Source organism: Elephas maximus, chromosome 23, assembly GCF_024166365.1.
Source record: "Elephas maximus indicus isolate mEleMax1 chromosome 23, mEleMax1 primary haplotype, whole genome shotgun sequence".
Classification (NCBI taxonomy): domain Eukaryota; kingdom Metazoa; phylum Chordata; class Mammalia; order Proboscidea; family Elephantidae; genus Elephas; species Elephas maximus.
Window position 1 is genome coordinate 51,589,682 of NC_064841.1, and position 18,247 is coordinate 51,607,928.

Genomic DNA, 18,247 nt, shown 5'->3' on the forward strand with positions numbered 1-18,247 from the left:
AAGCCATCTCAAATAGCTGCTGTGAGATTAAATGAGATGATGTATGTTAAGTGCTAACAGCAGTGCTTGGACCAGGGGATCTCTCTCCAAACCAGCTGCCATTGAGTGCATCTTTCTCATGGTGATCCCATGTGTGTCAGAGTAGAACTGTGCTACATAGGGTTTTTAATGACTTACTTTCTGGGATTAGGTCAGCAGTCTTCTCTTCCTAGGCATCTCTGGGTGGATTCGAACCTCCAAACTTTCAGTTAGCAACGAAGAGTGTTAACCGTGTGCACCACCCAGGGACTCCTGTTATTATCAGGTTTCACCTCCCCTTGGCTGCAACATCTGGTTAGCAAAGAACCTCGGTCAAGATATCACTTGTAAACTGGACTAGAAACCTTATTTTTCTGTACTTTTTAGCTTGAGAATGCAAAGAATTAACTTCCTTTTCTTATTAACCAGATCACCCCATATTTATTTGGTGCTGTGATAGGTATTCTTAGAAAGCCTGACTCTGAATACATAACCTGACCATCGACTTTTTTTCTTATGCTGAATTTGGTGTAATAGAATCAATGTGTTTTTTATACTTCTCATTACCCTCATTCCACTAAACATTTAAATCATTTAAACATATGCAATAAAGTGTGGGGAAATGGATTAAATCAGGATTAGGGAAATAGAGCTAGCCCAAGAATTCAGGACCACAACTAAAGAAATTAAGATTTGCTAGGCTAGAGCCCTAAACAGGTTTTAAGGTCTGGGCACTTGCTAGGAGCCATGGTGGCACATTAGTTAAAGCACTCAGCTGCTAACCAAAAGATCAGTGGTTCAAACCCATCAGCCGCTCCACAGGATAAAGATATAACAGTCAGCTTCCATAAGGATTTAAACCCTTGGAAACTCTAGGAGGCAGTTCTACTCTGTTCTATAGGGTTTCTATGAGTTGGAATCTACTCCACAGCACCGGGTTTGGTCTAGGGCACTTGCTAAAACTAAGCCTAAGAGTATATTTTTGTATTAAAAAAAATTTTTTTATTAACATAAAATTTGCCAATTTAATTACTTGTCAGTGTACATTTCAGTGGCATTAATTACATTTATAATGTAGTACAACTACCACCTACCACTCATCTGTCAGCTTGTTGTACTGTAGTGGCTTGCATGTTACCATGACGCTGGAAGTTACGCAACCAGTATTTCAAATACCAGCAGGGTCATCCATTGTGGACAGGTTTCAGTGGGGGCTTCCAGATTAAAGAAGACTAGGAAGAAGGACCTTCTGAAAAATCCATCCAGTGAAAACTTTATGAATAGCAGCGGAACATTGTCTGATATTGTACCGGAAGATAAGACCCTCAGGTTGGAAGGCATTCAAAATATGCCTGGGAACAGGTGTGTCTTGGTTATCTAGTGTTGCTGTAACAGAAGTGCCACAAGTGGATGGCTTTAACAAAGAGAAATTTATTTTCTCACAATCCAGTAGGCTAGAAGTCCAAATTCAGAGCACCGGCTCCAAGGAAAGGTTTTCTCTCTCCATTGGCTCTGGAGGAAGCTCCCTGTGATGCATCAGTCTTCCTCCCTTGGTCTGGTTGCATCTCAGAGCAGGTCCAAAGGATGTGTACTGCTTTCTTGGGGGGTATGAAGTCCCCAACTCCCTGCTTGCTTCCTTTTCCTTTTAACTCTTGTAAAATAGAAGGTGGTGCAGGCCACACCCCAGGGAAACTCCCTTTACATTGGATCAGGAATGTGACCTTAGTAAGGGTGTTACAATCCTACCCCAATACTCTTTAACATAAATTTACAATCACAAAATGGAGGACAACCACACAATACTAGGAATCATGGCCCAGCCAAATTGATACATACATTTTTGGGAGGACATAATTCAATCCACAACCAGCTGCCTCCTCAAAGTAGAGTCGACCTTAATGACCCAGATGGAGTAAAGCTTTTGGGACCTTCATTTGCTGATGTGGCACGACTCAAAATGACAAGAAACAGCTGCAAACATCCATTAATAAATAGACTACACAAAGTATGAATCTAGGAAAATTGGAAGTCATCAAAAATGAAATGTAACACATGAAGATCAATATTCTAGACACTAAAATCAAAACCAAACCCGTTGCCATTGAGTCAATTCCAACTCATAGTAACCCTACCGGACAGTGTAGAGCTGTCCCATAGGGTTTCCAAGGAGTGCCTGGTGGATTTGAACTGCTGACCTTTTGGTTAGCAGCCAAACTCTCAATTATCATGCCACCAGTGAGCTAAAATGGACTGGTATTACCCATTTTGAATCAGACAATCACTTGGTCTACTATTTTGGATATGACAAATTGAAGAGGAATTGTGTCACATTCATCATCAAAAAGAACATTCCAAGATTTATCTTGAAGTATAATGCTGTCAGTGATAGGATAATATCCATACACTTACCAGGAAGACCAGTCAATACAACTATTACTCAAATTTACGCACCAACCACTAATGCCAAAGATGAGGAAATTGAAGATTTTTAGCAACTTCTCCAGTCTGAAATTGAGCAAACATGCAATCAAGATGCGTTGGTAATTACTGGTGATTGGAATGTGAAAGCTGGAAACAAAGAAGGATCAATAATTGGAAAACATGGCCTTGGTGACAGAAATGATGCCAGAGATTGCACGATACAATTTTTCAAGACCAACAACATATTCACTGTAAACATCTTTTTTCAACAACACGAACGGCGACTATAAACGTGGACTTCACCAGATGGAATATACGGGAATCAAATCAACTACATCTCTGCAAAGAGAAAATAGAGAAGCTCAATATCATCAGGCAGAACAAGGCAAGGGATTTAACACAGAGCAATCAATTACTCATAGCAAGTTCAAGCTGAAGCTAAAGAAAATTAAAAGGAGTCCATGACAGCCAAAATATGACCTTGGGTATATTCCACCTGTATTTACAGACCATCTCAATAAACGATTTGCCGCATTGAACATTAATGACCGAAGACCAGACGAGTTGTGGGGTGGCATCAAGGACACCATACACGAAGAAAACAAAAACCATTAAAAAGACAGGAAAGAAAGAAAAGACCAAAATGGGTGTCAGAAGAGACTCTGAAGCTTGCTCTTCAACGTAGAGCAGCTACAGCAAATGGAAGAAATGATGAAGTAAAAGAGGTGAACAGAAGATTTCAAAGAACAGCTCCAGGAGACTACCTAAATACTATAATCAAATTTGCAAAGCCCTGGAGTCAGAAAGCCAAAAGGGAAGAACTCGCTCTGCATTTCTCAAGATGAAAGTACTAAAAGGAAAATTCAAGCCTCGAGTTGCAATACAGAAGAATTCTGTGGGCAAAACATTTAACGACACAGGAAGCATCAAAAGAAGATGGACCCATACCTCACACTAAGCACAAAAACTAACTCCAAGTGGATCAAAGACCTAAACATAAAGACTAAAACGATAAAGATCATGGAAGAAAAAACAGGGACAACCTTAGGAGCCCTAATACAAGGCATAAACAGGATACAAAACATTACCAAAAATGACAAAGAGAAACCAGATAACTGGGAGCTCCTAAAAAATCAAACACCTATGCTCATCTAAAGACTTCACCAAAAGAGTAAAAAGACCACCTACAGACTGGGAAAGAATTTTCAGCTATGACATCTCCGACCAGCACCTGATCTCTAAAATCAACATGATTCTGTCAAAACTCAACCACAAAAAGACAAACAACCAAATCAAGAAGTGGGCAAAGGATATGAACACACACTTCACTAAAGAAGATATTCAGGCAGCTAACAGATACATGAGAAAATGCTCTCGATCATTAGCCATTAAAGAAATGCAAATTAAAACCACGATGAGATTCCATCTCACTCCAACAAGGCTGGCATTAATCCAAAAAACACAAAATAAAAAATGTTGGAGAGGCTGCGGAGAGATTGGAACTCTTATACACTGCTGGTGGGAATGTAAAATGGTACAACCACTTTGGAAATCTATCTGGCGTTATCTTAAACAGTTAGAAATAGAACTACCATACAACCCAGAAATCCCACTCCTTGGAATATACCCTAGAGAAATAAGAGTTTTCACACAAACAGATATATGCACACCCATGTTTATTGCAGCTCTGTTTACAATAGCAAAAAGCTGGAAGCAACCAAGGTGTCCATCAACAGATGAATGGTTAAATAAATTGTGGTATATTCACACAATGGAATACTACCCATCGATAAAGAACAGTGACAAATCTGTGAACATTTCATAACATGGAGGAACCTGGAAGGCATTATGCTGAGCGAAATCAGTCAGAGGCAAAAGGACAAATATTGTATAAGACCACTATTATAAGATCTTGAGAAATAGTATAAACCGAGAAGAACACATACTTTTGTGGTTATGGGGGGGGGAGGGAGGGAGGGTGGGAGAGGGTTTGTTCCTGATCAATTAGTAGATAAGAACTGCTTTAGGTGAAGGGAAGGACAATACTCAATGCATGGAAGGTCAGCTCAACTGGACTGGACCAAAAGCAAAGAAGTTTCTGGGATAAAATGAATGCATCAAAGGTCAGCGGAACAAGGGCGGGGGTTTGGGGACCATGGTTTAAGGAGACTTCTAAGTCAATTGGCAAAATAATTCTATTATGAAAACATTCTGCATCCCACTTTGAAATGTGGCATCTGGGGTCTTAAATGCTAACAAGCGGCCATCTAAGATGCATCAATTGGTCTCAACCTACCTGGAGCAAAGGAGAATGAAGAACACCAAGGTCACACAACAACTAAGAGCCCAAGAGACAGAAAGGGCCACATGAACCAGAGACCTACATCATCCTGAGACCAGAAGAACTAGTTGGTGCCCGGCCACAATTGATGACTGCCCTGACAGGGAGCACAACAGAGAACCCCTGAGGGAGCAGGAGATCAGTGGGATGCAGACCCCTAATTCGCATAAAAAGACCAGACTTAATGGTCTGACTGAGACTAGAGGAATCCCGGCGGTCAGGGTCCCCAAACCTTCTGTTGGCACAGGACAGGAACCATCCCCGAAGACAACTCATCAGACATGAAAGGGACTGGACAGTGGGTAGGTGAGAGATGCTGATGAAGAGTGAGCTAATTATATCAAGTGGTCACTTGAGACTGTGTTGGCAGCTCCTGTCTGGAGGGGGGATGGGAGGATAGAGAGAGTTGGAAGCTGGCAAAATGTCACGAAAGGAGAGACTGGAAGGGCTGACTCATTAGGGGGAGAGCAAGTGGGAGTACGGAGTAAGGTGTATATAAACTTATATGTGACAGTCTGACTTGATTTGTAAACGTTCACTTGAAGCTCAATGAAAGTTAATAAAAAAAAAAAAAAAAAAGAAGATGGAAATACACAGAGTTACTGTACCAAAAAGAACTGGTCAACATTTAACCATTTCCAAGGTAACGTATAACCAAGAACCAATGGTACTGAAGGAAGAAGTCAAAGCTGCACTGAAGACACTGGTGGAAGACAAGGCTCAAGGAATTGACAGAGTATCAATTGAGATGTTTCAACAAACAGATGCGATGCTGGAAGCACTCACTAGTCTATGCCAAGAAATTTGGAAGACAGCTACCTGGCCAACCAAGTGGAAGAGATCCATATCCAAAGAAAGGTGATCCAACAGAATGAAGAAATTATCAAACAATATCATTAATATCACATGCAAGTAAAATTTTGCTGAAGATACCTCAAAAGCAATTGCATTGACAAGGAATTGCCAGAAATTCAAACCACATTCAGAAGAGGACATGGAATGAAGGACATCATTACTGATGTCAGTGGATCTTGGCTGAAAGCAGAGAATACCAGAAAGATGTTACCTGTGTTTCATTGGCTATGCAAAGGCATTTGACTGTGTGGAGCATAACAAATTACGGGTAACATGGCAAAGAATGGGAATTCCAGAGCAGAACCTGTATATAGACCACAAGGAAGTCATTCAAAAAGAAAGGGATGCTTCGTGGTTTAAAGTTAGGAAAAGTGTGCATCAGGCTTGTATCCTTTCACCATACCTATTCAATCTGTATGCTGAGCAAATAATCCAAGAAGCTGGACTATATGCAGAACAGGGCATCAGGATTGGAGGAAGACTCATTAACAACCTGCGTTAAGCACGTGATGCAACCTTGCTTACTGAAAGTGAAGAGGAGTTGAAGCCTTTACTGATGAAGGTCAAAGGCTACAAACTTCAGTACACATTGCGCCTCAACATAAAGAATTAAAATCCTCAAAACTGGACCAATAAAAAACATCATGATAAATGGAGAAGAGATTGAAGTTGTCAAGAATTTCATTTTACGTGGATCCAAAATCAACACCCATAGAAGCAGCAGTCAAGAAATCAAACAACATACACTGCATTGGGCAAATCTGCTGCAAAAAGACCTCTTCATAGAGTGTTAAAAAGCGAAGATGTCACTTTTGAGGACTAAGGTGCACCAGATCCAAGCCATAATATTTTCAACTACCTCACATGCATGCTAAAACTGGACAATGAATAAGGAAGACCAAAGAAGAATTGATGAGTTTAAATTATGATGTTGGCAAAGATACTGGATATACCATGGACTTCCAGAAGAAGGAACAAGTCTGTCTTGAAAGAAATATAGCCAGAGTGAGTGCTCCTTGGAAGCGAGGATGGTGAGACTTGGTCTCACATAATTTGCACATGTTATCAGAAGGGACCAGTCCCTGGAGAAGGACATGATGCTTGGTAAAGTAGACGGTCAGGGAAAAAGAGGAAAACCCTTGAAGAGATGGACTGACACAATGGCTGCAACAAAGGACTCAAACACAACGATTGTGAGGATGGCTCATGATCAGTCGGTGTTTCATGCTGTTGTACATCAGGTCACTATGATCCAACTCAACGGCAGCTAACAACGATATTCCCTTATGGAGCCCTGGTGGTGCAAACAGTTAAGCACTCAGCTGCTGACTGAAAGCCTGGTGGTTGAACTTACCTAATCACTCTGCACAAGAAAAATCCGGCAACCTGCTTCTGTAAAGATTGTTGTTGTTAGGTGCCATCGAGTTGGTTCTGACTCCTATGTACAACAGAGTGAAACACTGCCTGGTCATGTGCCATCCTCATAATTGTTGTTATGCTTCAGCCCATTGTTGCAGCCATCATGTTGATTCATCTGGTCCAGGGTCTTCCTCTTTTTCGCTGAGCTTCTTCTTTACCAAGCATGACATCCTTCTCCAGGTACTGGTGCCTCCTGATAACATGTCCACAGTATGTGAGACCAAGTCTTACCATCTTCTCTTCTAAGAAGCATTCTGGGTGTACTTCTTCCAAGACAGATTTGTTCATTCTTCTAGAAGTCCGAGGTATATTTAATATTCTTTACTAACACCATAATTCAATGGCATCAATTCTTCTTCAGTCTTCCTCACCCATTGTCCAGCTTTTGCACGCATATGAAGCAACTGAGAACACCATGGCTTGGGTCAGGCGCACCTTAGTCCTTAAAGTGACATCATTGCTTTTCCACACTTTAAAGAGCTCTTTTGCAGATTTGCCCAAAGCAATGTGTCATTTGATTTCTTGACTGCTCCTTCCATGGGTACTGACTGCAGATCCAAGTAAAAAGAAATCCTTGACAACTCCAATATTTTCTCCATTTACCATGATGTTGCTTATTGACCCAGTTGTGAGGATTTCTGTTTTCTTTATGTTGAGTTGTAATTCATACTGAAGGCTGTAGGAAAGATTACAGTCTAGAAAAACCCTATGGGCCAGTTAGTTCTAATCTGTCACATGGGGTCACTGAGTTGAAATCAACTTGAGGGCACTTAACAACAATAATACTCCATTGTGGATTTACCACATGTTGTTTTTCCATTCATCTGTTAATAGATAACTTGGGTTATTCCCATCTTTTGGCTATTGTGAACAACATGGCAATGAACATTGTTGTACATGTACCTGTTTAACCAAAACATGCTGTTGTGCATGTAAATGTTTCAATTCTTTTGGTATATACCTAGGAGTGGGATTGCTGGGTAATTCAGCACTTAGCCTTTGTGGAACCACCGAACTTTTCTACAGTGGCTGTACCATTTTACATTCCCACCAGCAATGCACAGGGTTTTAATTTCTCTACATCCTCGCTGTTGTTAAATGCTGTCGAGTCAATTTCGACTCATAACGACTCCATGTGACAGAGCAGAACTGCCCCATAGGATTTCCTCAGCTGTAATCTTTATGGGAACAGATTGCCAGGTCTTTCTCCTGCATAGCCACTAGGTGGGTTCAAACTTTGGACCACCAAAGTTCCGTATGTCCTTCTTAACACTTTTTATTTTCTGTTTCTTTGTTATTAAATAGCCATCCTTGTAGGTGTGAAGCGGTATTTAATTGTGCTTTTGATCTGCATTTCTCTAATGATTAATGATATTGAGCATCTTTTCATGTGTTTAATGGCCATTTGACTGCAACAATGGTCTCAAAAATAACAATGACTTTGATGATGGGGCAGGACCAGGCAGTGTTTCGTCCGTTCGTTGTACACAGGGTCTCTGTGAGCCAGAACCAAACCGACAGCACCTAAGAACAAAAACATATCTTCTTTGGAGAAATGTCTATTCACGTTCTTTGCCCCTTTTTAAATCTGGCTGTTTTTCTGTCGTTGAGTTGTAGGAGTTCTTGATGTATTCTGAATACTATTATAAGATGCATGATTTGCAGATATTTTCTCTCATTTTGTAGACTGTCTTCTTGCTTTTTTGATAATGCCCTTCGATGGACAAGTTTATTTTGATGAAGTCTAATTTATCTATTTTTTCTTTTGTTGCTTGTACTTGTGATGTCATATATAACAATCCATTGCCAAAAACAAAGTCTGAAAGCTTTATCCCTATGTTTTCTTCAAAGAGTTTCATGGTTTTAGTTCTTATATTAGGTTGCTGATCCATTTGGAGTTACTTTTTGTATGTGTGTGAGGTAGGGGTCCAAATTCATTGTTTTGCATGTGGTAATCCAGCTGCCCCAACACCTTTTGTTGAAGAGACTATTCTTTCCCCAGTGAATGGACTTGCCACCCTTGTCAAAATGAATTGTCCACAGATGTATGGGTTTCTATCTGGACGCTCAATTCTATTCGACTGGTCTATCTGCCTATCCTTATGCCAATACCACACTGTTTTGATTACTGCAGTCTTGTAGTAAGTTTTGTAGTTGAGAAGTGTACATCCTCCAACTTTGTTCTTTCTTATCAAAACTGTTTTGGTTATTCAGGGCCCCTTACAATTCCATAAGAATATGAGGATCAGCTTTTCCACTGCTTCAAAAAAGGCTGTTGGAATTTTGATAGGACCTAAGCAGTTTTTAAGACTGAACCCCAGACTTGGCAATACTCTTCCTCACAGAAGACCAAAGAGAGAGGCACAACAAATGTCAGGATACAGGCTGTCCACAGAAAAAGAGTAGATACCAATTTCTCAAGTGAAACAAAAACATTTCCTAGTACTTACATCCAAAAGAAGTTTCATACGTTCACTGCAGCATTACTCACAATAGCAAAAAGATGGAAACAACCTAAGTGCCCATCAACGGATGAATGGATAAACTGTGGTACATACATACAACGGAACACTACACAACCATAAAGATCAATAATGAATCCGCAGAACATAACATGGATGAATCTGGAGGACGTTAGCTGAGTGAAATAAATCAATCACAAAAGGACAAATATTGTAGGGTGCCACTATTATAAAAAGTCAAGAACAGATATACACACAGAAAACAACCTTGTTTGATGGTTACCAGAGATGGGCGGGGGAGGGAGGGGAGGATGGAGAAATCACTTTCTACATAGTAGACACTTGTTATTTTTGGTGATTGGAAAGGCAATACCAAATATGGGTGAAGTCTAACCAAGGTCAATGAAGACACTAAGAAGTACACAATAAAAAGAGACAACTTCGGTAAATGCTATAACAAATACAATTTTGTAACAACAGTAATAACCAAAAAATATATACGTGGTAACACAGGTAGATATGTACACACGTATGTGTATAGGAAGGCATAAGTGGGTATGTGCAGGTACCTGAATAGGCATATCTGTCCAACAAACACCCACTGCCATCAAGTCAATTCTGACTCGCAGCAACCCTATAGTGACCCTGTAAGACAAAGAAGAAATGCCCCATAGGGTTTTGAAGGCTATAAATCTCTACAGAAGCGGATTATCACATCTTTCTCCTGCAGAGTGGCTGGTGGGTTTGAACCACTGATCTCTCAGCAGTGAGTGCTTCTAGCTAGTCTGCCACCAGGGCACTCTAGGTGTATCTGTAGGTATATGTATATACGTGCTTGTGTGTACTGCATATATATCCATATATGTAATAAAGCACATTGGGGGGCAGAGCTACGGAGACTTCCTAGACATATCCAAACAATTCATGGGATTGGTTTACTGGGTTAAAAGGCTTAGGACCATAATCTCATGGGACAACTCAGTCAACTGGTGTAACATAATTCATAAAGATAATATTTTACATCCTAGTTTGGTGAGTAGCGTCTGCGGTCTTAAAAGCTTGCAAAACTATTGGCCTCTACTGGTATGGAGCAAAAGGGAGTGAAGAAAGTCAAAGACTCAAAGAAGAAACTAGTCTCCAGGAATAACAGCCCACATGAACCACGACCTTTTGTAAACTAAGACCAGAAGAACTGGATGTGTCTGGCTACCACTACTGACTGTTCTGACCAGGGACACAATAGAAGGTCCCAGATAGAACAGGAGGAAAGTGTAGAATACAATTCAAATTCCTCAAAAAGGCCAGACCTACTGGCCCGATATGAGACTAGAGGAACCCCGAGACTATCACCCTAAGATACTCTTTGAACTTGGAACTGAAGCTACTCCTGGATGTCATCTTTCAGCCAAATGATGGACTGGCTTATAAAATAAACAGTATCACCCATGAGTAATATGTTCTCTTAAAAAATCACCTATATGGGATCTAACGGTCAATATTTACTCAAAAGCAAAGATGAGATGTCAAGGAGGGGAAAGGAAGCTAGATCAATGGAAATAAACAAACAGAATGGAAACAATGAGGATAGTGACACATTGTGAAAACTGTAACCAATGTCATGGAACAATTTGTATAAAAATTATTAAATGGGAATCTAATCTGCCATGTAAACTTTCACCCACTTAAAACACAATAAAATACTTTTTTAAAAAATGGACACCATAATACCTGATTCACAAAGCTGTTATAAATAGTAAGTCCTTACAATATTTTCAAGTAATAAATGTAAAATGAAAAAATAAAAGAGGTTTCACACCTCAGTCTTCAAGTAAGACACATAAAATGACCAAGTGTTTTGCCGTTCTAAAGGGTCCAGGAACCATGGGTATCACCTGAGAGCTACTGAGCGAGAATCTGCATTTTAAAAAGATGCCCGGGTCATTTGCATGCACACTGAACTCTGAGAAGCACTGAAAGGAGTGAATTGTCCCAAAGACATCCCTACATACATGCAGTGCAGGGGCCACACTTGTTCTTGTTCTCATGGCTTCCCTCAGTTGGGAAGTAGATAGCCAAATGCAATTCAGCAAGAGAGAACAAGTCATACATTTCTGAGAAACAGATAAAAGGGTACGTACATCAAAACTGCTGCAAAATCAAATTAGTGGTTTTTAAAACTTTGCCAGGAAAAAAATAAAAAGAAAATCTGGTAATAAGGGAATTTGAAAGCATAAAGATGAAAAGAAACAGTGGAACTAATTTTTATCAGGAAGATAAAGAAAAAACTAAATCTAAATTATTACTTCATGCCAATAACAAGTATAGGATGCTGCAAGATGATACTCATAACCAAAAAATTTCTTATCTTTCCAATTCTTTACATCTATATTTGAAGAACAGTATTTTCCTTAGAATATCAATCTTTGACCTATATTTTTCCCCTAAAATTTTTTTCATAAGTCTTTATAATTTATGTAAAAGACTAGTGAACATTTGACATATACATTATACTATTACACAAAAAATACTTCACCCTAAAATCTTTTATTTTTTTTCAGAAAATAAGTATTTTTAAAAGTTTTAATTAAAAACATACCATGACATGTTGGTTACATAGGCATGTCTGACACTTTGGAATTGTGTACTTTTCTGTATATAAGCAGTTATACTTAGAGTTTAAAAGAAAACACCTCTTTACAAACACTCAATAGTTGCAATGCGTCTTAGTCCAAAGAAAATGGAAAAAAAAAAATACATGCATGCAATAAGTAAAAACACTGCATACAAAAGTGTGTACCACCACTAATGGGCAAACATGCAGCTTGATGAATACAGGGGTTAAAGATGGCACTTTAACTCATAATCCAAGAAAACAATCTGAAACTAAATTAAAAGGCAATACAATAGGACACAAAGGAGGAAAAGAAGCTGCAACAATAGGAATTCTCTTTATCTGTTACATGGAATGCTAATCATCTGCTTTATCTAACAGATACACACACAACTCTAGCAGCAATGGTTGATCTTCTTCTCTCACATCATTTGGGTTCACATAATGACTTTCCTACCAGAGCGCTCTCAAAACAAATGCATCCTCTATCCAGAGCAAGAAAAGTCTGAGCTGGATGGTAAGAGTGCAGGCGCAGGTGTTTTAAGTTATAAAGTAACACGCTACACCAAACGGACTGAATTTTTTCAGGAGTATTAAATATGGCAGATGAAGTTTCTTCTGCAGGTAATTAGCATAAATTAAATGTTGATGGGAACTTCATTGGTGTCATGATCCTTAATTTTACTCTATTTGTATTTTACTGCGTTGGAAACAGCACCAGCTTCGTTATTTTTTGCACTATAATTATCACTAATGGATTTTACCGTAATGAGATCCCACCTGTATTCTGGATTACTTGCTTGACTTGTTTCTTACCACAGCTGAAACACAACTGCAAAGAACACTCCAGCTGTGATTACCTCTTTTGTTTGCAAGTGGTTTACAGAAGATTTTAAGCTCTGCTGTTGGCCTGCAAGTCCTTCTGCAATCTCAGTCCAGTATTTCCTCAGGACTGCTCCCTCCCCACTTTCAAACCCATCAAGTTCTGTTTGTCAGGGGATAGCACTTGGCAGCAGATTTAACGTCATATTTTCACAACGAGCAAGGTCACGCCTGTGCTGTCAGCTTCCATCACAGAAACACTCTGTACCACATTATTCATGATCCCATGCTTTGTAAAACCAACTCTCGACATAATAATGCTTGCTCAACACAAGTTAATCTCAGTATATCCCAAAGTGTCAAGGACACTCCCTACAAAATAGCAGGATTAGTTTCACAAATGCATTATATCATCTGAGAAACATAAATTCTCTTGTCACATTCTACAGTAATAAAACACGAGAGGACTGAAACTGCTTTTGGAAATAAAAAGACAAGAGTGTTAGCCTTTTACTGTGACTGAGATGTCAGGAGTGCATAATTAGGGTATGCCCAGGAAAATAAAATAAAAGTGGCCAAACCATCCTGTTGTGCTCTGAAAGTGAAATCTTCCTAATTCTCCAACGCAGCAAAGATAGCTTATTTTCATTTTCATACAACTGTAATTTTTAAGACGACAGGCGATAAAACACTGGCTTTCAGAAGCCATTTCATAAGGCAATTACACTTTTATTGGCTGTATCTACTCACTGCATTTTTACCTGGTTGGACATTAGTTCCATTTCATCTAGCCCTGCCCCTCAACTTAGATTTTTGCCAAGAATGTGAATTGCTAAGGAATCATACATACATGCACAGCTGTAAGTTGTGTACTTATATATAATTGGTGCCACCTCCATCAATGTGTCCCTTTATTCTTAAGCAGCTGAGAATTTAGATTGTGTTGCCACCATTTTCTCAAGCTTTTTCTTTTTCTAGTTTTCTCATCTCCCTAACATAGTTACATCTGTAACAGCATATATATATATCACTTTTTAAAACAGGAGGAAAAAGAGTCAGAGTATAGCCAATTGATGTTAATCAACAACAACAGCCAAAAAAAAAAAGATGATGGGAGCAAGTCTCTTCCCCATGACAGTTCAGGAGAAAAAAAAAACCCCAAAGAAACCTAAGTGTGAAAGCCCTTCCCATCTTCACAAAAACGGAACAGAAAATACATGCAGCACAATTTCAGGAGAGTTCAGGGACTTCTGAACCTTGCAGGGAAAAGAAAAACAGTAAATGGAACCTTTTAGAGAGAAGGGAAACAACTGTTCAACGATACATTCAAAGGGCCTTGGGTTTTTAACCGAGAAACACTTCCATGAGTAGTAACCAAATCAAAGCCTTCAAGTAGCCCAAGAATCCTTGGGCTCAGCTCTACTACAGATGCACTCCTCACTGGAACCGTCACCCCAGGGAACCTCAAGAGAGGTTCACACCCACCTGGTCACATCCTGCATTCACCAGTTCCTGCAGCATTTGTCGGTTTACTTCTGCAGCAGCGGAGGTGCCTGACTCATTAGCAAAAGGCAACAAGGAGTATCTGATTTCCCGCAAAGCTTTCTGATAAGGCCCAAACTTTGGGGTGGATCTCATCTGCTGCTGCTGTCTGGCAGCGTCCTTGCCCCCCAGGACCTTGGCGTCCAGGGAAGAGTCATTGTTTGGTCCCACTGGTAACCCCTGAGCCGAAGACTTGGACGGTTGCTTTAACCCTTCGCGAATCTCCTGCAATCGCTGCCTGCTATTTCCAGAATAAGTTGTGGCAGGAAAAGTCTTTGGCCTCATTGTTAGTCCAGTTTCCTTTTACCATAAATACAATCTTCTTAAATTCTCTATTATTTAAAAAAAAAAAAAAAACTGTCAATATCAGTTAGTTGTAAACATACTTTCAAAGCAACTTCTTTTTGAAAAATTTCTTTCCTTCAATTTTTGTTGTTCCTGTAGAGAATCTAAAATTCTCCAGAGTCTTCATTTTGAAGATGACTATCTGAAAAAGAGAATAAATGGGAGAAAAATGTTCATTTGTGGTTTCCACGTAATGTTAGAAATGGACATAGATCCTGGAAATATTTTACTTGGCAAGATTAAGAACAAACACATCATCTCTCAGAAATGACAGAAATACTGTTCAACTCTGGTTAGAGCACATGACAAGGGACGTCCCAAGATGTTTCTTGTAAGATATAACCAGCAAGGTGATACCAGCTTATAAATAGTCGACTCAAGGTAAGGACAGTAGTATTAGCAAATGACAGTCTGTTTAAAATGCTTCATTATAATGTAATTTCATTTTGAAATCCACAGCTTGAGTATTTAGGGTTAAATTATCTAGATAGGGTCTTGCATTTGTGGCTTGTTCCTATTCACCAATCTTGATTCCCAATCCACACTGTTTTCCCTTGTTCCTGGTGCTTTGCTAGCCTCCCATCCCCCTGAAGCTGTGGTCCCTCCACATCTTTGGAAATTTCTCTGTATAAAACCTTCACAGTCTTCCTGAAAGACACCACAAAACGTATCATATTAAAGATGTCTTATATTGCAGTTAAAAGCAATTCCAACACAATGCATTATGAGAATCTGACAGTAACTATTTCCTCAATTTTCTTACAAGATAGCACTTCTCATCAGCGTTACGACCTGTGTGGAAAGGAGCTACTAAAAGTATGTGGGTGATTCCTTTCTCAGAGTCCACTGTGATCACACTAACACCAAAAGACTCTCTCAATAAAAGTTGCATTAGTTTAGATCACCTATTACTGCAGCACAGAAATGGCCTCATTACATAGAACTAGATGTTACAAAGGTATTTTGCAATAATGAATTATACCTACTCCATTCACTAATTCACTAACTACTCTGTGGTTCTTCAATTCAGAAAACAAAATCAAGCAAATCCCTGAAACTGCTGTTAGCAGCCAGCTTTTCTGGAGGCAGTGTCCGGCTCCAGTAATTTATCAGCTATGTAACCGTGGACAAGTACTGAACCTCCCTCATCCCAGCATTCTCAACAAAAAACGCTGTTAAAAAAAGGACAGCATTTGGTAATAGGGTAGTGCTTAGCATTGAGTAGATAATGTATGTAACTGGCTCAGCAGCACTGGGACACAGTTAAATTCTCACTAAATTGAAGTTGCTACTATTACTGTTATTATTATTGTTTACATAACTAACTGTTATGATCTAAGCTTTGATAATGGAGACATTGGTGGTCCAGCGGTAGAATCCCTGCCTTCCATGCAGGAGACTGGGTTCAGTTCCTGGTCAACGTACCTCATGCACAGCCACCACCCGCTGTCAGTGGAGCTTACATGTTGTTATGATGCTGAACAGGTTTCAGAGGAGCTGCTAGACTAAGATGGACTAGGAAGAAAGGCCTGGTGATTTATTTCAGAAAATCAGCCAATAAAAAGCCCTATGGAGATGGAGAGGGGATGCTGGTTGAGGAGTGAGCTTCTCGGATCAGGTGGACGCTTGAGACTATGTTGGCATCTCCTGTCTGGAGGAGAGTTGAGAGGATAGCGGGGGTTAGAAGCTGGCAAAATGGACATGAAAAGAGAGAGTGGAGGGAGGGAGTGGGCTGCCTCATTAGGGGGAGAGTAATTGAGGGTATGTAGCAAGGTGTATATAAGTTTTTGTGTGAGAGACTGACTTGATTTGTAAACTTTCACTTAAAAAAAAAAAAAGCACAGTGAAAATTAAAAAAAAAAAAAAACCTATGGATCACAACAGTCCAATCCCCAACCGCTCATGGGTATGACACAGGACTGGGCAGCATTTCCTTCTGTTGTGCATGTAGTTACCATGAATTGGGGGCTAACTCAATGGCAGCTAACAAGAACAGCAAGCACTGATATCCACTTGTGGTAAAACCAAAACTCTAAGCTTCCTCTGAGTTATGAGCCGCTCCTTCCTCCCCTTTCCTGTCCCTCTCCTCATCCACTCCCGTTTACCCCACAGAAGGCAATGAGCGGACTCTGAAAGACAACTTTGAGTTTTAATAAGCAAAGAAAAGCCAATCCAAAACAAGCATCCTTTAGAAGCACCTGGCATTTTAGCTCAAGTAAGGAATTTTATAACTGTAAAATGCAACTCAGCTTCACAGACTTTTCTCATGTGGAAAAACATAATGATGGCTAATATTTGTTAAGTATTTTCTATGTTCCAGGCATTGTTCTAAAAGTTTTACATGAATTAAGTCATAAAGATAAACTATATACCCACGTGCAATAGCAAACACTAAGAAATGACGTTAAAATTACTATTCCTTTCTTAGGGAAGTGAGAGGAGAGGGTCTTAAATGGTTTTAATTGCTCCCTTTCTCAATGTAACTAAGAGAGAAGATTCCACTAAGTAGGTACAAATCAGATTAATGAAATTCTTCAACATGATATTAATATTTTTATATGCAACTGCTGATATGCTAGGTGCAGGGACAGCTGAGACCCCTGTGGCCTGTGCTGGCAGGGTGCCAGAGTCTAAGGGCTACACTTAACATTGGTATAAATGAGCATATTGCAACCACACTCATTTTCAGTGACTCAGTGGTCTAAGCATCTGTTTTGAAATACCTAACTGTCTAAAACCATAAGTTCACATTCCGACAAAAATGGAGCGATTCCCAAGCGGCTGCCAAGCACATGTAGAGAATCTTAGAAGTGACTCCGTGCGTCTAGGGCAGGCAGAGAAGTCACTTCTTTTCCAAGAGAAATTCACACACATCACTTGGTTTCCAACCTTTGGTTTTCTTCCTTTTCTTTGGAAACTGTAAAACAGAGAACTATAAACCATCTACTTTTAAAACAAATAATTGATCAGATATGTGAGAAGGGTTTTTCCAGGGTCAAAATGTATCCATCTCCCCCATCTACCCACCCGTCCACTCAAACACCATCCTCCACTCATCCGTCCACCCACCCACCTACCTATCTACCTTGCAAACATCTATCAAACGCCTACAAGCCACAGGCACTACTAGGATGAAGTACAACAAAAGCTGCCTTTAGGTGGGAGGTGAAGGTAAGGCAGGCAAATAAACAGCTTCAAAGAAAAAGAGACACCCAAGAAAGAAAAAAAAAAAAAACCATCAAAGGAGAAAGTCTGGAAAAGCTTCATAGTAGAAATAACTACTAAATCTGAGTGTTGGGAGAAGCCCTGGTGGCACAGTAGTTAAGTGCTGGGCTGCTAACAGAAAAGTCGGCAGTTCAAACCCAGCAGCTGCTCTGCGGGAGAAAGATGTGGGTTCCGTAAAGATTACTG

At 39.8% G+C, this 18,247-nt stretch overlaps 1 protein-coding gene across 1 annotated transcript in view; it reads right to left on the reverse strand.

Moving 5' to 3' along the window:
- Window positions 1–18,247, reverse strand: part of LATS2 (large tumor suppressor kinase 2) — a 145,446-nt gene that overhangs the window by 116,840 nt on the left and 10,359 nt on the right. The window contains exon 2 of the mRNA XM_049867139.1: window positions 14,435–14,978. Coding sequence (XP_049723096.1) covers window positions 14,435–14,776 — 342 coding nt within the window. The 5' untranslated portion in view covers window positions 14,777–14,978. The remainder of the gene's footprint in view (window positions 1–14,434; window positions 14,979–18,247) is intronic.